The 25674-nt window shown below is 38.1% G+C and overlaps 1 protein-coding gene across 6 annotated transcripts in view; it reads left to right on the forward strand.

The window, feature by feature from the left end:
- The window catches only part of KNTC1 (kinetochore associated 1), a 72315-nt gene that overhangs the window by 42957 nt on the left and 3684 nt on the right, over positions 1 to 25674 (forward strand). For all 6 annotated transcript variants that reach the window (XM_065568129.1, XM_065568127.1, XM_065568128.1 and 3 more), the window contains 26 exons: positions 571 to 712; positions 1553 to 1609; positions 3555 to 3718; positions 4354 to 4458; positions 6865 to 6993; positions 7536 to 7652; positions 8116 to 8225; positions 8459 to 8669; positions 9258 to 9347; positions 9709 to 9880; positions 10293 to 10351; positions 10508 to 10724; positions 12574 to 12647; positions 13875 to 14085; positions 14188 to 14297; positions 15026 to 15072; positions 15830 to 15908; positions 16656 to 16774; positions 17397 to 17532; positions 18275 to 18370; positions 19236 to 19292; positions 19879 to 19933; positions 20028 to 20091; positions 23069 to 23198; positions 24208 to 24297; positions 25496 to 25641. In XM_065568129.1, coding sequence (XP_065424201.1) covers positions 571 to 712; positions 1553 to 1609; positions 3555 to 3718; positions 4354 to 4458; positions 6865 to 6993; positions 7536 to 7652; positions 8116 to 8225; positions 8459 to 8669; positions 9258 to 9347; positions 9709 to 9880; positions 10293 to 10351; positions 10508 to 10724; positions 12574 to 12647; positions 13875 to 14085; positions 14188 to 14297; positions 15026 to 15072; positions 15830 to 15908; positions 16656 to 16774; positions 17397 to 17532; positions 18275 to 18370; positions 19236 to 19292; positions 19879 to 19933; positions 20028 to 20091; positions 23069 to 23198; positions 24208 to 24297; positions 25496 to 25641 — 2987 coding nt within the window. The remainder of the gene's footprint in view (positions 1 to 570; positions 713 to 1552; positions 1610 to 3554; positions 3719 to 4353; positions 4459 to 6864; positions 6994 to 7535; positions 7653 to 8115; positions 8226 to 8458; positions 8670 to 9257; positions 9348 to 9708; positions 9881 to 10292; positions 10352 to 10507; positions 10725 to 12573; positions 12648 to 13874; positions 14086 to 14187; positions 14298 to 15025; positions 15073 to 15829; positions 15909 to 16655; positions 16775 to 17396; positions 17533 to 18274; positions 18371 to 19235; positions 19293 to 19878; positions 19934 to 20027; positions 20092 to 23068; positions 23199 to 24207; positions 24298 to 25495; positions 25642 to 25674) is intronic.

Consider the following 25674-nt stretch of genomic DNA (forward strand, 5'->3'; position numbering starts at 1 on the left):
GCCAACAGCAGTTAAGGCTGCAAAAAATGTAAGGATCTTACAGTCTAACTAGCATAGACCAAACAGGTGGAACAAATAAAGGCACTTGTAGCCTGGTGCAAAACTCACTGAAGTCAATGGGAATCTTTGCACTGACTTTAATGAGCTTTTGATTAGCCCCTGATTTGGGATTTGAGTCCAATCTTAAATGGTTAATTTTCAGTTCCATTTAGTTCTTGTGAAAACTAGTATTAGGAAATGCAGATGTTCTCTGGAATGCTAACAATAAATGAATACACTTTAATGCACTGTTTTTAAAAGCCAAATTAAAAAATTTCTCCCTTTCAACATTAGTGGGCTTTATGCTCACATAAGAAGAATGTCTTTCATTCCCAGTGCCCAGCAAAAACAAGTATCTTGAGGATACATTTTCAAACATGAGCATCTTTTCTTCCTGAATTTGGAAACTTGATCTGTAATGTCATGCAATTTATTAGTTTTACAATTATACATACTTTTTAGCTGATCCCTTTATGGAACTTCACGAGCATTTTATTTCCTGTTCATATTTTTTGCAATGTGCTAATTTAGGCAACATCTTTTGGAGCTGATAAGGATCCTTATGAAGAATGGACTTATGATGATTTCTTTAGTGAAGATGGGATAGTTCTTGATCCACAGATGGCGCTCCCAGTTGCATATGAAACTATTTCTTCCCTTGTGCCTATTGCTGGTAACCTTTTTTCCTTAATGTTATGAGTTAGTGTACAGTCTTTATCCCATTTCATATTTAACTGTTTTTAGGTAGGAATTTAAATAATTCAGTACACAATTTTTTTGAAACCGATATCATTCCCCAAGCTTCCCCATCACATAGTTTTTTGATAACTTCAGCAATTATGAATAGACATTTGTATTGTATTAGGTTTTGTCAAGAGACTTGTATTTTCAGTTATGCATCAGAAACACTGAATATTCTAAAACTATTTCTTGTGTAGAATGGTAAATATACACTTTCATTTTCTTAATATTTCATTGTATAAATATTTCATTGTATTCTAAATATTTCATTTTTTATCTATAAGCATTCTTGGATAGGGTCAGATCTATTTATAAATGATATGCTAATTGACTAGTACGCTAAAAATCAAACTTTCTGAGTATGAAGGAAATTGTGTTTGGCTGTGGTGGTTTTTGTTTTTGTTTTTTCCCTCACATGGGAAAATGTTTGAGATCTATAGTCCCATCTGGGCAAAGGAATTTACAAATAGCTCCTGCAAGGTTAATGGAAACTATCTGTTTATATTTCTTCAGGCAGAGATGAGAAAATGGTTCCCCTGTTATGAAGTAACATCCAGTTATACACAAGAAAATCACAGAAAAGATCCTAACTCTCTCAGTCAGAACAGGGCACTAATTTAATTATAACATAACATAATTATTTATCTAGCTTTATTATCTAGCTTTATTTTTGTATTGGTTTCAAAGTATAATATTTTAATAGTAATTTCCAATGTTTAAAACTTTGCTAAGATCTTAGTGCACTGCTCACAAATATTTGTCTTATTTGCAGATAAAAAGATGTATCCTTTGGACTCTGTAAGCTTGGCAAACTGTCCATTTATTAAAGGTACTGTGAAGACCTATTAACAGCACAAGAGTAAAATACTCTAAAATGTTACTAAGGGTTTAATTTAATCCCACAAAAGCAAGAATATACCTATTTAATGCTAAATAATTGGTTAAGACTTCCCACTAATATGGAATTTTTACGCCCATACATCGCCCCAACCCTCTGTTATAAACTAAAGCTGGACCACTTAAAAACAGTGCACAACACAGCTTTTAATTTAGTTACCGGTACTGCCTGCAGGGACTATATTGTACCTGTGCTCTAGAGATTGCCCTTCCTTCTGTTTTATTGCTTGGTGTTAGTTTTGACCTATAGAGCTCCGCATAGTAGACAATCCTCTGCATCTTAGAGAACCCATCGCTTCATGTCTTATTCCAGCAGCTGATCAACTTAGGTGCTTGAGCTGCCTATCTTCAGATAGGTTTTTATCTGGGGACAGGGAGTTCTTAGTTGAAGGTCCATTATTAATAATTAATTATTATTATTATTATGCATTACAATAGTGCCTCAGGGCCTTGTTGCAGGCCCTGTACAAACACACCCGCCTGCTCTGAAGAGTTTACATTCTAAATGGACAAGACAGGCAAAAGGTGAGAAAGAGGAGTAACATACAAGTAGCAGATGGGAAACTGCAATACAGACAGCCTAAGCAACTTGTTTACCAAGTAGGAAGTTTGTAACAAAACTGTGAATTGAACCCAATCTATCCTGAGTTCCAATCTAGTACTTTAACCACAAGATGATCCTTCATCTCTCATTCTTGAATATGAATCGTACCCCTGCTTCCCTCAGTTATCTTACAGGGCATGTTACAAAGCTATATACTTCCCCAGGGATGGGTTGAATGTGGATGAGTGGGTTGAAGATGGAAGGGTTTTATTTGTATAGTTGAACCTCAGAGTTACGAACACCAGAGTTACCAACTGACCAGTCAGCCACACACCTCATTTGGAACCGGAAGTACACAATCAGGCAGCAGCAGAGGGACGTGCACACACACACAAAAGCAAATACAGTTCAGTACTGTGTTAAATGTAAACTACTTAAAAAAAAAAGGGGGGGGAAAGCCACATTTTTCTTCTGCATAGTAAAGTTTCAAAGCTGTAATAAGTCAATATTCAGTTGTAAACTTTTGAAAGAACTATAACATTTTGTTCTTAACTTTGAACATTTCAGAAGAACTTCCATTCCCTAGGTGTTTGTAACTCTGAGGCTCTAATGTATGCGTCTAGCACTTTTGGACAGGCCCATTTGTATATATCTAAAATGAACATAACTGTCCAAAAATGGACCTTACATACTAATTGAACAAGAAGATTGACATAATACAACTCTATGATAACCCACACAAGAGGTCTTGAAACAGAAAAGCAATCGTCTAATACTATACTAAGGAGGCAACATGGTCCAGTGGATAGGGCACTTGATTGGAAGTCAAGAGACCTGTATCTGCCACTCACCTGCATGCCTTGGGCAGATAATTTTTACTTTTATGCGCCTGAGTTTCCTCATCTGTAAAATGGAGAAAATGTTACTAACCTTCCAAGCACCTTGGGATACAGATGACCAGCTAATTAGTAGTAATAATACCCTGTAGGTCATTTCATAGAGAAGAGAAGAGAACTGCTCAGAAAAGACTGATTGTCTCTGCAAGAGTCCACAGCTGACAAACAACATCTGATTGTTAAACTAAAGAGGATTTTTTTATTAAGGCATTAACTTCTGAACATCAAGTTTGTAAAGGAGGCTAAAATTGACCTACCAATATCATCTGCACCATTATCATTATTTTTTTAACAAAGAATACCTTAATGTAGAGAGAGAGAGAAATCAGCCTTCAATGTAAATTTCAAGAACTTAATTAGACTTCTTAATTAATTAGGCATTCAAATTTCCTTAATATATACGCTAATCATTTTCTTTCTGGGGAAACATTCCATAGGACAGAACCTCCTGTTGCCAGTCAAAACGCCCATCTGTGCACTGCTCCAGAATCTAATGGAATGCAGTCAGTGTGAGTTAGCCTTGCACCTAACAGTCTGTCTGTTTGGATCCTGTCTTCAGCACTGTGTATCAAACAACATGGATATGTGCCTGGGTGAGAAGGTATGGACAAAACCTATACTGAATTTCACTGAAAGTAAATTTACCAAATATGGCTGAGGAATAGGTATTGAGATGAACTTCTAGTGAAAGGATGTGTATCACATCAACATCTGATTATCTGTTTAGTTGCCTGTGTGAAACAAGCTGGTGGTCTCCCCTTGTAGTGGACAGTGGTTTCACATTGCAAAACCACTATCCTAACTGGGACTCTTGAGAGACTCTTTAGGGAGACCAGGGGTTGAATGGGTGTTGATAACAAATATACCCTGCCACTATCTTCCCTCTTCTGAGGTGGCTTCTCTTTTCCATCAGGGTTGAGGGATATTGCCATAAGATGGTGAGGGGAACAGTGCAGGTTACACTATCCAAACTACATCCTTCTTCTGGATAAACAGAGGACTTCTGTGTCCAGTGCTCTCAGTCTGAAATGTTTCTCAAGCATTGAATTCACTCTGAAAATATAACAATTTACTTGCAAGATGACAGGTTTCAGAGTGGTAGCCGTGTTAGTCAATGTCTCTTAAGTGACCAAAAAAAAGTAGTAATTTGAAAAAGTGATTTTTTTTTTTAACCCTTAACAGTTACTTTCCTGTCTGCTTTTTTTTTAATTTATTATTTTTTTTCCCCCCCAATAGTTACATGATGGCAAAATGCTAGCTGATGCCAAAAGCTTTCTTATTGCTATGAAACAAAAGTCCACTTCAGTGATTGTCGCTGCTGTCCTGGCCTTATTACACAAGGTAAGCATACTGTAAGGTAAGCATACCGGGCAATCTGGTTGAAACTATAGTAAAGAACAAAATTGTTAGACACATAGATGAACATAATTTGTTGGGGAATAGTCAACATGTTTTTTGTAAAAGGGAAATCATGCTTCACCAATCTATTAGAATTATTCGAGGGGGTCAACAAGCATGTGGACAAGGGGATCCAGTGGATATAGTGTACTTAAATTTTCAGAAAGTCTTTGACAGGGTCCCTCACCAAAGGCTCTTAAGCAAAATATGCAGTCGTGGGATAAGAGGGAAGATTCTCTCATGGATTGGTAACTGGTTAAAAGATGGAAAACAAAAAGGCGGAATAAATGGTCAGTTTTCAGACTGGAGAGAAGTAAATAGTGGTATCCCTCAAAGGTCTGTACTGGGCCCAGTCCTACTTAACATATTTATAAATGATCTGGAAAAAGGGGTAAACAGTGAAGTGGCAAAATTTGCATATGATACAAAACTACTCAAGATAGTTAAGTCCCAGGCAAACTGCGAAAAGCTACAAAAGGATCTCTCAAAACTGGGTGACTGGGCAACAAAATGGCAGATGAAATTTAATGTTGATAAATGCAAAGTAATGCACATTGGAAAACATAATCCCAACTATACATATAAAATGATGGGGTATAAATTAGCTGTTACCACTCAAAAACGAGATCTTAGAGTCATTGTGAATAGTTCTCTGAAAACATCCACTCAATGTGCAGCAGCAGTCAAAAAAGCAAACAGAATGTTGGGAATCATTAAGAAAGGGATAGATAATAAGACAGAAAATATCATATTGCCTCTCCATAAATCCATGGTACACCCACTTCTTGAATACTGCATGCAGATGTGGTTATTCCATCTCAAAAAAGATATATTGGAATTGGAAAAGGTTCAGAAAAAGGCAACAAAAGTGATTAGGGGTATGGAACGGCTGCCGTATGAGGAGAGATTAATAAGACTGGGACTTTTCAGCTTGGAAAAGACGACTAAGGGGGGATATGATAGAGGTCTATAAAATCATCACTGGTGTGAAGAAAGTAAATAAGGAAGTGTTATTTACTCCTTCTCATAACACAAGAACAAGGGGCCACCAAATGAAATTAATAGGCAGCAGGTTTAAAACAAACAAAAGGAAATATTTTTTCACACATCGTACAGTCAACATGTGGAACTCCTTGCCAGAGGATGTTGTGAAGGCCAAGACTATAACAGGGTTAAAAAAAGAACTAGATAAATTCATGGAGGATAGGTCCATCAGTGGCTATTAGCCAGGATGGGCAGGGATGGTGTCCCTAGCCTCTGTTTGCCAGAAGCTGGGAATGGGCGACAGAGGATGGATCACTTGATGATTAACTGTTCTGTTCATTCCCTCTGGGGCACCTGGCATTGGCCACTGTCAGAAGGCAGGATACTGGGCTAGATGGACCTTTGGTCTGACCCACTATGGCCGTTCTTATGTATACAGAAAGAACCATTGCATGGGGCATTCCTGTCTCTGATTTGAGTTCTGAGAAACCCCCCTCTAGTCCATTTTCGTCACTCCATGTCCCTCTCTTCTGAAGAATACTAGAGGGCTCACTCCAGAGCCTCACTATTGCATTCTTTTATTACTTCTTCACTCCCACATGTAGGCTGTACAGGCCCCAACTGAGCATAGTATCAGCTTTAAATGATGAGGCTGGTCTTGTGGTTAAGGCACTTGACTGGGAATCAGGAGACCTGGAGACTTGGTTTCAGTTCCCAGTTCTGCCACAGGCATCTAATGTTACCTTGGGCAAGTCACTTAATATTTCCGCCTCAGCTCCCCAACTGTAAAGAGAGAGAATTAGTATTCCCATGCTTTGGCTGTCTTGTCTATGTAGATTGTAAAAGGGAGGCCTGTCTCTTACTATGTGTATGTACAGTGATTAGTTCAGTGGGATCTGATCTCATTTGGAGCCCTCAGGTGCTATTGAAATAAAATAATAATGGCATGTATGATTTATATGCATTCTCTGTCCCTATTTACTGTATTTTTCATTTTAAGTGATCTTTTTCTCTTATTTCTAAAAACCTTCTTAAATTGAATCAAGGTTTTAAAAGGCTACCTGTGAATCCAGTAATGTACAGTTATACAACAGTGTCCAGTTATACAAAAGTCTGTTGGGCCTTTAAGACTAGTAACCAGCATTTTATTAAATTTACTTCAGTAATAATCCTTTTGCTTTTTAGGAATAAACTTGGAAAGCACTACTGTATGTTCCCTACTAAATTATAAAAATCTTATTTTCTAACTTAACTAAAAGGCCCTATAGACCTTTGTATAACTGGACACTCGATATGTATAACAACTGGACATTTATTTAACTGGCAGTTTCTAAAGTATGCTTATTGTGGATTTAATGTCTGTAGGTTTTCAACTGTCGTCTGATAGATCATAACCTGGCATTGGGTTACTGCACAATTTTGCCCAAGGAAGATATGTTTGAAAAACTCTGGAATGTCATAAACAACACAAGGCAAAATTACAACAAAATTCTGGTAAGCCTGAAAAGGCAGTATACTTATCTTGCCATATACATACTATTAAAGTGCTACTTGGAGACGTTAACTACATAGTGTAGCAGGGCATTAGAGTTGCCCTCACTAAGGTTTGAAAGTGTTCTGGAGAAATTTGAAATAAGATTGCACCTGCAATAATTTAAAGGGGAAAAGTCTTCCAGGCAGTAATTTTAAAGAATGGAATGGGCCTTGAGGTAAGGAAGAAGGGAAGGATTAAAAGATAACAAGGCAATGGGGAAAGAGAAGGAAAGAGTGACAGAGAATATGTGTATTTTAAAAAAACTCAGTTATGTTTTAGGAGTTTCTAGTGACATCTCATTCTATCTGAACTCTGTTCTTAATGTGAAGAAGAGGAGGTAATGATGATTATTCTCATTTTCCAGATTGGGAAATTGAAACACAGAAGTTATGGCTTCCACAAGGTCATGCAGTGACCTGGATTTCATGATTTCCAGTTTTCTAGCCACTAGACCATGCTTTTCATTCACACCTTTTTTTTGTTTTTTGTTTTGTTTTTTAAGGCAGTAGCTCTGGTTGGAGCGCAGCTTGCTAGTCACTATGGTGAAGCAGGAGAGAGACAAAAATTCAAGGAATTAATTATTGATGCAGAGTGGGGTATCCAGCTTGGTAAACTTGGTGTGAGTATACTTTTAAATGTTTTAATCAGTTACATTCTTAATTTAAAATGCCAATGTGGTTTTATGAGAGACAGTTTTTTCATATTTGTTGGAGTTCACTTAAGAGCAGTTTCTTGAGTTAAATTTAAAAAAAATTATTTTTTTTAATTTACTGCTTTTCATGGACACACATCATTCAGGATGTGCACTGAACTTAAATTTGTGGTAAATTTACCACCTTGAAGGATCCATGCAAGAATCTTGCTTAAATACTTTGCTGAATGGGGCCCATAGTAATGAGGTTCTAGCACCACCACTTCTGGAGCTCAAACAAACATCCCTATGTTATAGAGGGAGAACAGAAGTTAACGGTTGGAATAGAAGAGTGCAAATGAGTAGTACCAAGCATATTGAAAATAATTCCTTGATTGTGAAAGAGTATTTGGAACACCATTACTAGACTACCCCTTTTTTCTATCTGCAGATTTCTTTCCAGACTGTATTTAGGCAGCCATCAATAAGAAAGAAAGAACTCATAAGAACCCTGGTACAGAATCCGAATGTAGACACAGACCTTATATTGAAATACTGCAGGTAATATCTGAAGCAAGTTAAAATTGTGTTATTGCTGCCATAATAAGTAATGTATTTATATGATTCTGTTTCAGTTTAAATATCAGCTGTTTATGAATAAACAAACTTGAAAAATAACTATCCACCTTTGTAAAATGCAGTATGAGTAATTCTGGCTATTGTGAATTTATTCATAATGAAAGCCACATCCTAATCATATTGATTTAAAATAAAAACATTTCCTCCCTTTTCAGAACTTTCATGTTGGACAGTGATGCAGCACTGCAGCTTTGCATTGAAACACTCCTTCTCCAGAGTGCTAATGCAAATCAAGTTGAAGGAGACTCTGCAGGGGATACTGTGAAGCAGCCTCATTCCACACTACTGGCCAAATCAGTAAAAATAATTCCTTTACTGAAAAGCACAAAAGACCTGGTCATTAGCCTCAGTGGAATACTGCACAAGGTAAAACAGTTACAAAGCATGCATGTCACTTCAAACACTACTTTCATAGCTATCCTCTCACTCTGATGAATGTGGCTATCATTTATTAGATAGCTATAAAGGAATCTTAAGAACTACATTTAGATCTTTGTTACTACTGTTAATGTTTTGTTAGTTTAATTAAGAAAATACTACAAGAGACACTGTGTTAGTTTCCTCTTTCTTTTTTCTCTCTCTCCCCCCTTCTCCCTATTGATTGAAAATAAAACAAAAAAAAACTAGAAATTCTTCAAAAGTTTCAATTAAAAATATACATCTACTTGAGTGTATCCTGGGAGCTTACTCTCGCCTCTTCTTTCTGTTTGTTCATTACTGACATAATTTGGCCTCTCTGGAATGCCATGACCACTTTGTGAGGTTTTGAGATTATGGTATGAGTAGTGATCTAATTTTCCAGAATGGAAGTAATAAATGCCAGAAGTAAATAAGAAGGTGCTTTGAAGCACTCAGGTTCTTCATCATTATGCCTATTTAGTTGAAAATAAAATTTGAAAAACCATGAAGATTGAATTTGAATCCGTTCTTTTCTTGTTTTGTTTCTTGGAACAGCTTGATCCATATGACTATGAAACTATAGAAAATGTACTGAGAGTGATACAAAGAGCTGATGAAAATAGCACAAGTATCCAGCTTAACCAGGTACAATTAAAAATAAGCAACTGTTACTTTCTTTACAGCCTCTAGCTCAGTCTTTGTTTATTTGTATAGTTTTAAACTAATTCAAACATAGATTCTTGCATTACTCCATTTGCCTAATTCCACTGGCATCAGTTGGAGTTGCATGTTTGTACAGAGGGCAAAATGGATGCAACTAAATAGTGAAGTGTAGCTGTTTCTCAGCAAAGGCTCACAAGAGGGGAAAAAACCACTATAGCTATACAGGAATCCTGGCAAAAAAAATATACCCAAAACTTGTGGGCAGATGTTGACTGGTTTTTTACTTCAGAAAAATAAGTAGTTATGTAACTTTTCTTCCTGGTTTTTTTTTTCTTCCTTCTAGGCTTTGAGCTTATTGAAACACCTGGAATCCTATAAAAGAACTTCCCCTCCTGTGGATCTGGAACACCAATATATTTTAGAGCATGTGATTTCCCTGTCTCCAGCTGCTCAAACCAGACTGCCTTTTCATTTGATATTCTTTAGAACCACACAGTGTTTCTGGAGTATTATATGTAAGATCAGTATTCTAGATATCTATGTATATATTGTACTCAGTGTGCTATCTGAAAGCCTCACAGATGTACAATCTTTAATGTATTTATCCTTCCAACACTCCTAGGAAGCACTGTTGCCCACATTTTACAGGGGGGGAAGCTGTGGCACAGAGAAACTAGGGGTAATTTGATTGTCGTGGAGCTATGACAATTTATACCAACGGAGGACCTGCCCACAAGTGACCTATCCAAGGTTACACAGGGAGTGTATAAAGGAGGATGGAATTTACACCCTAATCAGAGAACCATCCTTCGTCTCATCAATAGATTTCTACATTTAGCAAAAAACTTAAATTACTTCATTTCTTAGGGGGAAATTATATTGGGACAGGGTGACTTTTTGTAGATCATTGTCTGATTTTTCTTACAGCTGCAGAGCTTAATGAGGAGTCCTTCCCATCTCTTCTCTTAATTTCCAAACTAATGAAGGTACGGCTGTGCTTCTGTCTAGGGGGATTTTTATTTCAGAATCATTCATTCTTTTCCTGGGGGAAAAATGCATTTTTTTTCTTTTGAGTGTTGTTGGCCTCACTGTATACATGTCAGACTTAATCAAATTTTAACCTGCACCCGATACTCTTCTAGGTTTCACTGGATACCCTATACATGTCTGCAGCCAGGCATGTCTTTGAAAAAAAATTAAAGCCAAAAGTATTTGAACTGACAAAAGCTGGATGTTCATCAGTGATTAACAAGGAAACTACTAAAACTGTGCAAACCATTCAATCCTACCTGCTATCTATAGTTAATCCAGAATGGGCTGTAGCTATTGCTCACAAGATTGCACAAGAACTTCCAACAGGTATGGTGTGCATGTGTTTGGGGTTTTTTTTGTTTTGGGTTTGCTGGGGTTGGGTGGGCGGCAGGGGGGAGTGAGATGGGCATCTTTCTAGTTTTGCTTCTAACATCATCTGTGTAGCATTTTTGGAGACTAACCTACATCTAGCCTCCCCAAATAATTTGCCATTTTTGTTCCTAAACCTAGTTTGGGCAAAATGGAAAGATGCCAGTTGCTGAATATAGGTGGAGGTGATGTTTTACATGTTATTTATTTGTTAATAAACATTTATGTTGTCATGCCATAACTTTGCATGCACTTCAACGGTTTTGTTTGTTTTTTAACCGTGTTTCAAACCTGTCAGAATGTGATGACCCCACTGAATGAAGTAGGTCCAGCTCCCCTCTGCCAGAGCAGGTGCCCCCATTTGGTCAATTGAGAGGGCAGGCAACACCTGGCGGTTGTAAAGAATCAGGGAGAGATCCAATGAGGGGAAGTCCCTGAAGGAAGTCAGGAGAGGGAGTCCGAGTGAGTCAGTGCTGACTGGTTCAGACAAAAAGGGTTGATTGCTACCAGGAGACTGAAAGGTACCGGAAGGAAGTAGAAAATGTTTCCTGTGGGAAAGGCTGAAGTCAGGAGAGCAGCAAGAGGGATTTGTTGGCTGGCACCCCCAAGCTGGAGAGCCAGGGGAGCAGTGGAGGAGCCTACCTGCTGACCTCTGTTGGAGAGCTGCTCCCAGAGGACCCATGAGAGGGCCAGAGGAGTGAGGGATGCTCTTCTGGTAAAGATGATCTCCCAGCAGAGAGCCTAAGGGGGTTCTTGCAGGGAGGAGCAGGGTTGTGTTTCATCTGGAAGGGCTAGGATGGCTGTCCTGAAAGTGGGAAGGAAATGAATGGACAAGGCCACCTAGGTGTGGCAGAAGTCACCAGGGTTCCGCAAAGATGCTTCCCAGAAAGGATGTTGTGAGGGTTCCCCCTGGGAATAGCAGGAGTATACTTCAGCTGGAAGGGCTGGGGTGGCTGTCTTGGTATAAGCATGGGAGAAGACTTACGGAGTTAAGGGCTGTGGTGGAGAGTTGGGGTGTGGTGAGAGACACCAGGGTTGTGTGTTTTATGTACTGTTCAGACTATGCTGGGGGATGATTAGGGAGAGCAGAGACTGCTAGGAATGAGCAGAGTCCTGGGATCTGGCACTAAGCCTCCAGTTAGAAAGGGCTGGGAGTAGTCTGCTAAGGAGAGACCCTGAACAAGCAGGGGAATGACAGCTCTCCAGGCAGAAAAGTCTAGGAGTAGGAAGAGGAACATTTGTAGAGAAGAAAGGGACAAGGGTTACACAAATCACTGGGAGTCTTCTTTGTGTTCTGATATTTTGAAGTCAAGACTGAGGTGAAGTGGCAAAGGCAGAAGTGGGAAGCAAAGTGAAAAGTTACATTTTGGGAAGAGTTAGAGACTTATCTTGCTATTAAATTTCTGTTAGGTTAGGGTTGTTCATAGGATTTAAACAAGTATAAGGCTAAAAAGCTAAAATCTGGTACTGGTTACTTACCAGAGTAATTTCAAGTCATAGTTTTTTAGAGTCTTGAAAGTAAATATTCCAGCAGCCCTAAAATGTTAAACCAATGAACTTGCTTCTCATTTATGTTTTAGCTATACATGTAAGATAATTTTCCATCTTTTCTTGCTAAGGAAAACTGACTGAAAACTCGATCAAGAGAACCTTAACAGTTAGCTTGTAAACATTTTCTTAATATTCTAAACTAGATGCTTTTGAACCCCAAGAGAAGGGACCAAAACATTTTAAACAGGTTACTCTATGTACCGTAGAAGGGATTTATGAAAACATATTTATTATTCTTTACTGTTTTCTTTTTAAGGGCCTGACCAGATTCAGGCACTGAAATTCTGTCTCTATTTAGCTGAGAAATGGCTAACGAATACTACAACCAAGGTAATGACACCAGAGCCACAGGACATACCTGAATATATAGAGATGATGATTTTTATGTTTTTTGTTTTGTTGTAATTTGGGTTATAAAGTGTGCATCATATCAAACCACCAAAGACTTTTTTCATTCAAATAAAAAAAAAACTACAGTATAAAGAATAAAACCCTTTTTATATAAAGTGCACCAATGGAAAGTGACTGACTGGAAAAAATGGCATCTACTACAGAATTACTCTCTCCGTCCAATTGTCATTTATCTGTTATTTCTTAACAAATATGGGTTATGGGTTGTTTTTTTGTCTGTTTGGGGGGGAGGGCAAGGGCAGATTCTCATACTTTCCTATTTAACCGCATGTCCTTTGATTAATTTGGTTCCAATTACAGAACCTTTAGTGCTGATAGATTCTTTCTATCATGCACATCCCTAACTCGACTCTCAGATTCCAGGCTGAATTTCTGGGCTGGCAGTTGGGGACAGAGGAGGGAGGGGGAAACTTGCTGTGGAGTCACTGAGACAATGAACATAAAACATCACAGTGAGATTTTTCGGAGATTCAGATTAGATTAGAGCCACTCTTAAATTGAAGGTTTATTATGCTTGCTAGGCTTATAGCTGAACCCAAGTTTTCTTCAGCTTTATCCAAACTCTTTCCCATAAGGTTTCTTACCTACTATTACACAGTAATAGTCTACTATTATCTATTATCTACTATTACATAGGGATAGCTCAGTGGTTTGAGCATTGGCCTGCTAAACCCAGGGGTTGTGAGTTCAATCCTTGAGGGGGCCACTTAAGGATCTGGGGCAAAATCAGCACTTGGTCCTGCTAGTGAAGGCTGGGGGCTGGACTTGATGACCTTTCAAGGTCCCTTCCAGTTCTAGGAGATATGTCTAAATAAATTAAATTAATGGAGATAGCCTATCACTTTTGCTGGCTTTTCCACAGTGCTCATTATTGTCCAAGGACATTGGCAATGAATAATACCATTAAAATCCTTAAACTACTGTTACATCCCTAGCAGCTGCTCCAGAGAGCTGTCTCTCTGCTTGGCACATAAAGGTCTAGAAACTCAGAAGGAAATACTACAAAAGCAATAGGCTTTACACACTAGTTAAATGTTCAACTGTTACATCAGACTGAATGTTATAGTGAATAGTCAACATTGTTTTTCAAGCTTCTAAATGGAAGGAAGTTTTAGATTTGTTACAAATGTCACTATTTTGATAAAGGATGAATCGCATGAAAAAGCTGAAGTATTGCTGAAGAAGTTACGCATGCAGTATCAGAGATCAGCCACAGAAACTGTGCTAATAACCCACAAATTAAGCACTGCAGAGCATCTGAAACTTACTGGAAAGCCAGCAAATCTTATTGCTTTACTGTATGAGCACAGCAGCATAAACCAAAGGATTCAAAATCCAACCAACAGAGATTATCCAGGTTAGGAAACTTTCTCTAGTAAATTTCTGAGGGGCAAAATGGATTTACAAATGAATCTTGCTGAGGATTTTTAAAATAAATTTGCATTTTCTATGTATGTAGATATTCATGCAGCAGCTAACGAAATAGCTGAAATTAACAACTTGGATATGAACAAAATCTGGGATAAATTGCTTGAAAAATGGCTGTGTCCAAATATACCAACAGATGAAGTAAGTAGGGAATGAGCTTTATATTTTATAGAAAACGATTATTCTCAGCACTTCACAAACCAGGGTTGTGAGCATTGAGAAGAGAGAGCTGTGCAACGTATCTAAAACAGACTTCAGGCCAACTTCATTTCAATGTCTTTTTTAGGTCTTTCCAATCTATTATGCCTGATAACAATTTGAAATGGCTTTCCTTGTACTCTGTATAGAGATCAGGACCCTCATTCTCTGGTCTGGTTTTTAGTTCTCTTTAGTGCAGATCCCAAGAAAGGTAGGGAATAGTAAAGATGGCTTTACACATCCTTGAGCCTGGAGCCAGCTTGGGGGCAATTCAGCTCCCAGTGCAAGTTAGAGCAGTGTTGGGGTTGATTGTCCAATACTCTGTACTGCATGTCCATCCCAAGCAAATGGATGGACAAGGAGAAGAAATGGGAAACCCTTAGCTTCAACATTCCTTGTCCCCAGAACACCAGCCAGCAAAGTGAGGAGTAATTAGCACTTAATGAAAGGATAGCATATATATTGGAGCAACAAGGTGTAGAGCAGAATAGGAATTGTGACAGAGGCAAAAACTCATTTCCAGTGCCCCTTCTGGGGTGGCACAGCTATGCACAGCCCCTTACACAGGATTTGAATAAAGGCTCAATCTAGCCCTTGAATGATTTTTTCCCCTTCAAAACCTGCAAGTTCAAATCATTCCATAACTACTTTTATCCACTTCTGCTTTATAGAAAACTCAAAGCTTTGGTGATGTACAGGAAGATGAAGAACTCGGGAGGTATATTTGTCTTATGATATATAGTCAGTTTTTGTTAACTTAAGTTTTAATGATTTTTGGCTTCCCAGCAGATAAAACAAAATACTGTAGCCCCTAATCAGGCAAAACTCCCATTGGCTATAATGGGACACTGGCTTAGGCAAGGAATGTAGTATTGGGCCCACAGTACCGTTGTGTTTTTAAACATGATCCTGCTGCCCTGCCAAACATCCAGGTGGATGCTGTAAATTAATTGATAACGTGTGGAAATGGGCTGTACGTTGGATTTGGCTGAACAGATGGCACTTTCATATAGTTACGTCATTACAAGTTACAGGAGCTAGATTGTTGCCTCTTTAAAACCTGCTCAAAACTAGTTTGTAAGACTACCACATAGTGCAAAATCAGAATGGGCAGTCATTGTTCTCTAAACACCAGGGAAATGGAAAAGCACTATGTTGCACATCTTGTATTATCCCATCTGTATTTTCTCTGAACAGTAAGGCTTGAATCTTCAAATACTTATTCCCTCAGGTAGTCTCATTCGTAATGAAACTACATGTGAGATTAAGCACTATGCATGGAAGTAAGGGTTTCCATGACTGGGCCCACAGCTTTGTCGTCATGTACGCTGTAGGCCATATCCATAATCTAGGGTTAATCCAAATCTCATATTGGTAGTAAAATATATTTGTCTGGAATAAAATGAATATGCTGTATTATAATGCAAAGTCTATGCAATGCTGTACTTTTATTAAAAACAAATGATATTTTTCAGAGTTATATATCTACTTCAACCACGCCCAATGGATTACAGCTCAAGAATGCTTTTTGCAATTACAACATCTGCCACATCTGTAAGTTTAGAGACTACTTTAAAAAAAACACATAACAGTGATTTCCCATCTTTATTATACTTTAATAAATCTGTTTTAAAGGAATTGGTGTTAAATATGAGGCTTTGTAACTTGCTTTGGCATATGAACATAAATTATTCAGTTTTATACTTAATCATTTTTCTCTTTTGGTGTGAAATCCTGACTTCATTGAAGTAAATGGGAGTTTTGCCACTAACTTAATTCGTGGCGAGGAGTTCACCCTTGAACTCCAGGACTTTGAACTATTGCTGATTGATCTTGCCTTTGGGTGGTATCAGGACTAACTTTAAGAGCACTTGATTAGGTAGCTTTATAGTGCACTAAGCTATTGGCTCACGGTTTCTTAGTGGGGGAGGGGAACGCCAACCCAACAGTTAAAACAACTGTGGTTCCCTCTCCACTTTACAAGAACCAGCAGTCCATGCAAATTTAAAAAAAACAACCCAATACAACAGGCCATAACTATTTCATCTCTACTGTAACATTCTAAAAGCCTGGAAAATCAGGTGGGCCCAGCAGTGTGCCTTGAAGTTCAACAAATAGTTTAACTGGACAACAAATTCTTATAGGTTGAAAGGAAACCTGTCCAAGTTAATCTGCACAACATTTGTGCTAAACAGAGCCCATGAATGTTAGACTGAATATGTAAGTTATTAAAAAGAATCCTGTTTTGTTACTGTTCAGCCAATAGGTGTACTTTACCAATAACCATCTTTTCTCTTTCAGCCTATTGGTGTAAACCAGTTGACATTTGCCCAGAGAAGCAGAGCTCTTAAGTGTCTGATCTACTTAGCAGATGCAGATACGGTTGAATCACTGTTTAAGAAACCCATTGAGAAAGTAAAGTAAGCTGAATATTTTTCTGTATTAGAAATTATTCCAATGAAATCCAACTATGCGTCCATAAACCTCTTAGAGAGAGCGAGCGAGCATGGCAAAGTCTCTCCCTTTTATCATGTTCTTTCTTCCCTCTTGGCTTTGCCTCTTCCCCCCCCCCCTTCAGAGTCAGGGAGTCTCTCGAGGGAGTCACCCCCCTTCCTTTGGTCAAACAGATTCTTTTGTTGCTGCCTAGGCCAGCGTCCTTTGTTCCTGTGAAGCATGAAATTATAACCTATAACATTACTGTAACAATTACTATAACATCACTATAACAACCATGCTCAGTGCATCATGAGCCTTCCAAAGACACCTAACATGACAAACTTTGCATTGGATACCACACAGTCCTTTTATAAAGGTGAACCTGGGGGTGTAGGGTGTTCTCATTGTGCAGTATCTGGTTAATTACTACAAAAATGTTGTGTCCAATAAACTTGCTTTCATAAGACTATAGTTGATATTGGTATTGTCTCTTCTTCTTTTTTTAACCAGTAGTGCATTAAATTTAGTTTTATCCTAACCGGTAAGGACTACATGGATTATAAAACAGCTATCACTATAAGTATCACAACTCTTCTGGTTTTGCAGGTATTTTCTACGATGCTTCATTTATCTGGCAGAGTTGGAAACAATGAACATTCCATACACCTATGAATCCTTTCACAGGAGTCCTAAAGAAGGAATGATTAAGGGACTGTGGAAAAACCATAGCCACGAACCCAGGGTAAGATTAAGAAGAGAGAGTAAATTTGATGGTGTATATGTGTGAATAATTATATTATACATTTGTGTGTGTGTACTTGCCTACATACTGTGTGTTTTTATATTTTTAGGCTTTAGTTGCCTGCTGATTATTTTTCAAGGCCTTTTTAAAAAATTACATAATTTCACAGTGTAAAAATCTATTCTATTTTAATGGTACAAATATCAAAGGATGAGAGGTGTATACCTTTTGAGCACTTGTTAGTTATCTGACTATGCTAAATTGGCAGTGGAGCCTTGGCTATACCCTGTTACACACTTCATTTTGAATTTTTTGTTTTACATCCAGTGATTTGTTGCGTTAAAATATCCAGTGCTTCATTTATAACTTTAAACAGTTGAGTTAAGGAATAACTGAGGAGAAGACAGAGGCAAGTTTCTGCGGAGAAATTATTACATGTGCAGAAAGGACACTATCCTACTGAGGAAAGTTTCAATGACAATACTTCTGTTTTTATACCCTTAAGATGGAAATGGTCAGATCTTCAGCAGAGGGGCATAGTTCAAAATATGGAAATAAGAGAGCAAATGGGGTAATGGAAGAAACACCAACACATCAAATAAAATGTGGGGATTTTTAAACATGCTAACATCCTGCTTGTGTATCTAAACCAACTTTGGGGATATATCGTCTAGAAAACGACAGAGGATTCTAAGATAATGTAATTTAATGAAATAATTCAGTTTGTCTTGTTTTGCTTTAGGCTGCCAGACTGGTGACTGAACTTAGTTTAGAATATAAAGTGTATGATCCTCAACTCTGGAGTGGCTTACTGCAGAAACTACTTGGTTTCAATATGGTAAGGAACTTTTAGGTAATATTTGAAACATACTGTTCCATAGGGACATTAAAGAGATGCTACATTGGGGCAACTGTGTTTGCAAGCAAATGCAAAACAAACACACACTAGGCACATCAGCCTCTGATTGCTAAACAGTGAAATTAAAATGCATGTTATACAAACTTACTGGGCTCATGTGGGGAACAGTTGACGTGCTGCAAGCTGGGGTATAAATTTACACACTAACATGCTGCACACTAACTTTCTATGTGGACCCTGCTACTGTGCTCTAAAAGTTCCCTAGTGTTCTTTGATGTATGCTTATTTCAAAGTGGAATACATCAAAGTGCACTAAGGAACTTTTTAGTGCACAGTGGCAGGGGCAACACAGCTAGCTAGCATGTAGCATGCTGTAGATTTACATCTCAGCATGCCACACAGTCTGTCACTGTGGGTTATTGCTGTCTTATCTGTGACTATTTTTTTGTGCTGTTGGTAGTGAGAATTTCTAAAGCTTCAAGGGGTTTTGTATTTGTTTTTTAATTTATTGTGTGAAAACTTGAGCAGAACCATTCAAGATCTACATCATGAATTTTGGAAAATGACTCCTTTCAAAGTTAGTTGTAGGAGTGTATTTTGTTACACCACCAGATACAGACGTATAATTGATAAAATGTTACATTCAACTTATTGAGATGCAGGATACATTGATAACATTCTTAATTTTGTAATACAAAATATTAATGTTTGCTTGGGTTGTCCAACTTAGGAACTGCAAATTCACAATTTAATGTCAAGAGCATAAGTATAATTTAATCCTGTAGGTTCTTGTATAAATCTACAAAATACTAAGACATTTTGTAATGGAATAATTGTTTTTCAGATTCATTATCTCAGGAAAGTTTTGATAGCAATTACTGGGGTTCATTCATTATGGCAGGTATGTAAATCTCTTAGGAATTTGCTCTGTGCCTCAGTTCCTCATCTAAAATGGTATACTTTCCTTTTTGTAAACAGTTTTGTCATCTGTTGATGGAAAGTGCTAGACACAAGTACTCCATAATAAATGGTACCAAATTTTATTGCCATTAGATGTAACTGTTGTTTTCTACTGTAGTGTAAGATTGTGTCATTGCTTCCTTTATTAGACCCTTATTTTGAGGGATTTGTAAATTGGTGGTAACGTTATTTTGTCTAGGTCAATGCTGCAAAGTCAGGAGTCTGGTAAAGACCAACTAGGAGGTCTGAGATTTATTTAGTGTCTGATGCCATTGCCTCTGGGAGCCAGGGAGTTTAAAAAGAAAAATATAGGGCTTAGACACTAGCCTCAGAAAGCAGACATCCAAGAACCCAATGTTCAAAATCTTACAGCTTAAATTCTAGAATATAGACTATAATAATGGATATTACCTTAGTCGAAAGTAGAGTTGTTTAAAAAAATGAATTTGATAGTTTCCAAAATTCTATATTGTGCTGGCTTGTGAATGTTATGGGTGTTGTTTTAAAAATATATTTACTTTCAATAGATTCCTAACTTTAGCCGAGCTTGGAGAAGTGTAATTCTGGCACCATTTCTTGCAGGTAGGTTTATCCTTAGCTCTCTTTCATGGTTGTGTAATAATTTGGCAGTACTGTATTTTAGTTTGTCAATATCTCCTTTCTTTTTTTTCCTCAGCTTCTTGTCCACCAAGTCCTAAGCAGTTAGAGGCATGCTGTGAATGTTTTGTTGTTCTACTGAAGTAAGTAAATGTTACATCCTGCATTTGGTTGGAAGATTGGAGGTGGGAAATACTGTGCGAGAGATTCTCACCCCTCCTCCAACCCTTTGCACCTGGTAAAATGCTGAATTGGTGTAAAGAAACTCTAAATGCCCTGGATCTGAGTGGGGGAAATCCCTGTGGTGCAGGAACTAAGACAGCCCCCTTCTCTGCAGGTTTTTAGGGGGCAGGGCCCAGGACATAGTGCTATAGATTCTTGGCAGCACTGCTGTCCATAGGCAGCCAGGAACAGGTACCAAAAGTTAGCCACTCACAGCATCTAAATTATACCAGGGCCTGCTCCAGCCCCTGGAGAAGCCCAGCGTCTGGACAATCCGAAGGTCACTTATAGCCACTTTGCCACCCTGTCCCTTCCACTGGGCTGTGAGTTCTGTGCTGCCTTTAGAGGCGCATCACAGAATCTCACTCTAAAAGTGCAATTAATCATAACAAATGTTTACAGAGCATGAAGTGCACGAGAAACTTCCCAGACCATTAGTTTATAGCACAAAAAAAATGTTAAATAGAAAAATCATGTTGATTTATATTCTTATAGAGAATAAACATGACATTTTAAAGTATTAGCACTAATAATTAAACACAGACGTATATACACAAAGTTAATCTATCCAAAATCGAGTTGTGTATGCGGAAATGGTTTGTTCTCCCTCATCTGTATCCGTCTAAATTCTAATGAAGTCCTACAATTTTGCCACAGCTAGTTGTAGAAATTCTTGTGGCGACTTCAACAAAATAGTACCTAGCTCTTTTTAAAAGCACTATGTTTATTTATGGAAGTGTGCTTGCTTATGCTCAGTAGTAATTCTGTCTTGCATTTGTAACTACTAACTTGGCAGAAGATACAATAGCACAGTGGTTCTCAATTTTATTTTACCCCGGGACCCCTAAACTTAAATAGACAAACCTGCAGATCCACAACTCCTCCCTCATTAATTTGTTTCTTTCACGTTACTTTAATAGTTATCACAAATATTACTGTAGAGAAATTATTTGAACAGATCAACAAAAAACACAGCAAATTAAAATACTGATAGCTTACCTGATACTAATGATAAATTACAGCATTGCTAGGTGATATATAGAGGTATTTAGGGGGTGCTGGAGGCATGACACTACATACCCCCACACACGTTGCTTTTGGTAGGGACCAATCCATTCACAGACCTCCTTGATTTTACTAGTGGGCCCCTAAGGGTCTGCAAACCACTGCAATAGCAATATTTACAATAAATATTGGTGTGACTGCAATAGCAGCACAAAAGAGAGGATGGTTCTAACTTAGAGCACTGGTATATGTAGTTGTACTATATATTAAAACAATATTCTAGGCAGAACTGATATTGCTGCTTAATTTGCACTTAAGGTTGCCTGACACTTCCCATTGTCAGATCCTGTTTTCATTTGCCTTAACTCTGCCAAACTTTAACCATTTAGGCTGAAATTTCCCATGCTGGGTGTATGCCTTAAAGGCTCAGCCAAAATGGTTCAGCTATTTCTGAGAGTATGAGTAGGGGAAAATGCATTGTTTTGCCCATGTTCAAACATTTTTAAAATGCTCTAGTGCTTCCATGCTTTGGTGCTGGGACTTCAAATGTAGCAGGAAAGCAGTCATCCTAGCATCAGGTATGTGCCTTTTGCCCTCTCTGCAAACATCTGTCCAGATTTGCTCAAGTTATAATCCCCTGGAAAAAATCCTAGTTCGCACAAACTCAGATTTGTTTGGCAGTTAAATTCTGTAAAGATTCTATCTGCACTGAGCATGCTTCAGACCAGAGGTGCTAGAGCTCAGCAGGACTTTTTTCCCCCGACAATTGCTCCTCCCAGCTGCCGGAGCACCTGACCTGAGAGCAGGAAGACTCTCCTGTGCTCTGCCACTTTTCTGGTGCTAAGGCATTGTGGAGGAGGAGAAAGAAGCAGCCACACTGGAATGCAGAGGGGTGAGAAATGGGGGGGGGGGGGCCTATAACCACTAGAATACACTGCTTTGTAGAATCTGGAATTGAATGCAGAAGTCCTCAGTCTCCACGTTCCCCTGCTGTCAGCAAATAGCTGTGAAATCCACTGGCAAAATGTTTCATCCCCACTTAGTGAGTGGTCCACATAAAGAATATCAGCCTACTGCTTTTACTAGTTACTTCCACTAGCTCATGTGGTACTGTGCCATGGAACTAATGTTCTGACTTCTACTGATGACCCTTGTTGGGGGTCAGAATAGCGTCACATGATAGCATTGATTTGGGAGAAGGGGGTTGTGGGGTTTTTATCCATTACACGTGAACTATGTTTGAATTTGCAACCTTAGTGTTCTTTTAACAGTTTTTAAAAATGCAATCTTATATAATGTCTGGGGGTCAATGTATACAATAAATATTGGTGTGACTGCATTTTTAATTATGTGGATTAGTATTTGAGAGATATAAGCAAAAAGTGACATAAGGAAGGGGAGGGGAAGGTGTGTTTGGTTTTCCCCCCCTTGCAGACATCATTTTTAAAAAAGCATTCTTACCTGACAGAGAGCTGATGTATTACATACATCTGCAGTTTTGGTAACTTCCCTAATTTGGTAAATTCCCTAATTTGCCCCCATTAATTTCTGAATTTGCAGCATGTTATTGATCTAATAATACCTGACTGAAGCAGCAGATGCTTTTTAACAACCTATTTCTGTTAATTCACTGGAGAAATAGGGGGTAGCGGGGCACATTAGCATGGACTGTGTGCTCCCTTCCTCTGGTTGTATGGGGTTCATCAGAGCTGAGTGAGACAACAAATATTTATTAAATGCAGTTGTTAATTGCCAATATAAAAATACCCTTTTTAAGCAACTAGTGAATAATGTAGGTATAAAACCATGCAACCCTGGAATTAATATAAGCTTTCTCTCAAAAATCTGAAGAAAAGGATAAATATATTAATTAAGACACCTCCCCATCTGAAGGTGTCCTGTTCTAGCTGATCTAGATATAATTGGAATTGCAAGGCAATATGCACAGTTGGACCTTACAGCTTTTGCTCTGGGATGCTTGCTGCTGATTCCCCAGACTGAGAAGAGAGAGCAACAGATTCAGGTAAGCAGTGGTTTACATTTCTATGCACCTGGGCTGGAAAAAAAGCTCACAAAAGAAGGGCATGGAGCTTATTGCTTATGGGAAATGCATATTAATCGGCTTCTTCCATCAATACTGAGAATTTACATTAACCAAAACTAAACGTTAGATTTCAACACCTGCTTAAGGTGAACAGAATGTGAAGAAAAGTAACCTATGTGCAGAAGCAATTAAAATTGATGCTACTGTGATAATGTTCAGTGTGATTATCATGGGACTAGTCCCATGTAAGCTATAAAATAGTGCTGTGAAGCCTTAGTTAAAACAAATTTGTTTGCCCTAATTTTTAAAACTTGTAATCTGCCTAATAGTTTAGTTAGTTTCCTTAATATGAGACACTTGACACCTTTGCCTCTCTCTAGAATGAACATTTGATGTGAGCATCTCACATGTTGTGACCCACACCTTTTCTTTGCATTAAAGCTGTGTCCTAGCTGCCAATTTGTATCTTCACTATTCCCTTTCCTTTCTCTCAGCATTTGCTCCTATGGAGTAAAGGAGGAGTGAAAGCTTCATGGGGCCCTGCATGCTGCTCCTACAACTACCAAGATAGCATTGGCAGTACTAATACACACATTTTTAATTTATTCATATGGCACAATATTAATTTGTGAATACATCTACAAGCCACCCAAGGTTTAGTTTGTCTACATTTTAGAAATGCTTGTCTATTTTTAGTTTCACACATTTTTACATTGTATTTGTATTTCTTTATGCAATATTTTTTCTTTTTTTTTCTTTTGTGGAGAGAGAAATTCCTTGGCTCCGTTTCCCACAATGGAGTAAATCCAAACTGTTGACCACAAGTGTATAATAATTTCTGCTGTAGGACATGTTGCAGGAGTTAATCAAAACAAAAGCTTTTAAGCAAATAGTATGTACTGAAACCAAACAATTTCTCATTTGTTCCCCTGAGAATTTTTAGACTATAAAAATTCTGCATGTTTAACGTCAAACTAATTTTTCCAAGGGTTTCCTATCTTCATGTAACCCAGAGACTGTCCTACAGCAAGTAGATGAACACATGGACACTGGTGAGGTAGCAGGCTTTGCATCACAGGTAAATAAACTAATGTAATCTCCTTATTCATAGGCTTTAAGAGGAGAAGGGGCCATTAGACCATCTAGTCTGACCTGTGTATCTCAGGCTATTAACTTTCACCCAGTTACTCCTATGTTGAGCCCAAAAACGTGTCTGGCTACAGCCTATTTTCTAGAAAGATATCCAGTCTTGATTTTGAAGACAGCAAGAGATGGAGAATCCCACCACTTCCACTGGGAGTTTGTTCCAGGGGTTAGTCACTCTGTCAAACTTGTGCCCCATTTCTAGGTTGAATTTGTCTGGCTTCAGCTTCTAGCCATTGGTTTCAGTTATGCCTTTCTCTGCTAGATTAAAGAGCCCTTTAGTACCCAGTATTCTTACCTTGTGAAGGGATTTATACACTAATCAAGTCACCTCAATTTTTCTTTATGATAAACTAACCAGACTAAGCTCTTTAACGCGCACTGTAAGGCATTTTCTCCAGCCCTGGAATCATTTTTGCAGTTCTGCGCCCTGTCCAATTGTTTCTGTTTTTTTTAAGAAGTAAACACCAGAACCTTATGCATTATTCCAGAAGTGGTCACACCAATGCCATACAGAAAGATCACCTCCCTACTTATTTCTCCCTCATTTAAACATCCAAGGATTGTACCAACCCTTTTTGCTTGATTAATAAGATGGTGACAAAGAAAAACACAAGTTTGATGCACAGAAGGGCACTGTTAGTACACTTTGTTCGTTACCAAAATAAGTCAGTAGTAGTTGTAAGGAAATAAATTTTTGCAGTCTGTTAATTATTCTGTAATTGACTCACTGATGACTGTGATTACACAAGCTGTTCTGTAGCACACTCCATGTATGGAGGCCAGCATTGTTTGAAGACTAGCTAACTGTCAGATCAGTAGTATGGTACTAACTAAACACAGCAAGGCTCTAACCAAACAAAACTGCTAAGAACAGCTCTATACTGTTTTTTTCTGGCTCTGTCTGACTCACTGTGGGTGAGTTTACTTAACTTCCCTATCTGAGAGACAAGACTATTTAATCCTCAAATCATCCTACCTTCTTTATAAGAGAGCTTATATTTTCAAAGTGCTGTAAAAACATTAAGTGGGAAAAAGCTAGTAAGATAGACCCTTGAAAAACAAATAAGAGCTCAGTATAGGAAAATTAATTTAATTGTATCTAAAATATTTAACTCTTCTGCCACTTTCAGATTAGGTGTTTAATTCTGGACAACATCATAAACGAGAAACAATATGAAAGATTTTTGAAAACAAAATACTTCCCATTATTGAAGCTACAGGTGATGAACACTCACAGAGTGAAAGAATTAGTGGATTACCTTGTCAACAAGAGCTGGTAGGTTAACAAGGTGTAGTATGGTGGTGCACT

The sequence above is a fragment of the Chrysemys picta genome, chromosome 15, assembly GCF_011386835.1.
Source record: "Chrysemys picta bellii isolate R12L10 chromosome 15, ASM1138683v2, whole genome shotgun sequence".
Classification (NCBI taxonomy): Eukaryota; Metazoa; Chordata; order Testudines; family Emydidae; genus Chrysemys; species Chrysemys picta.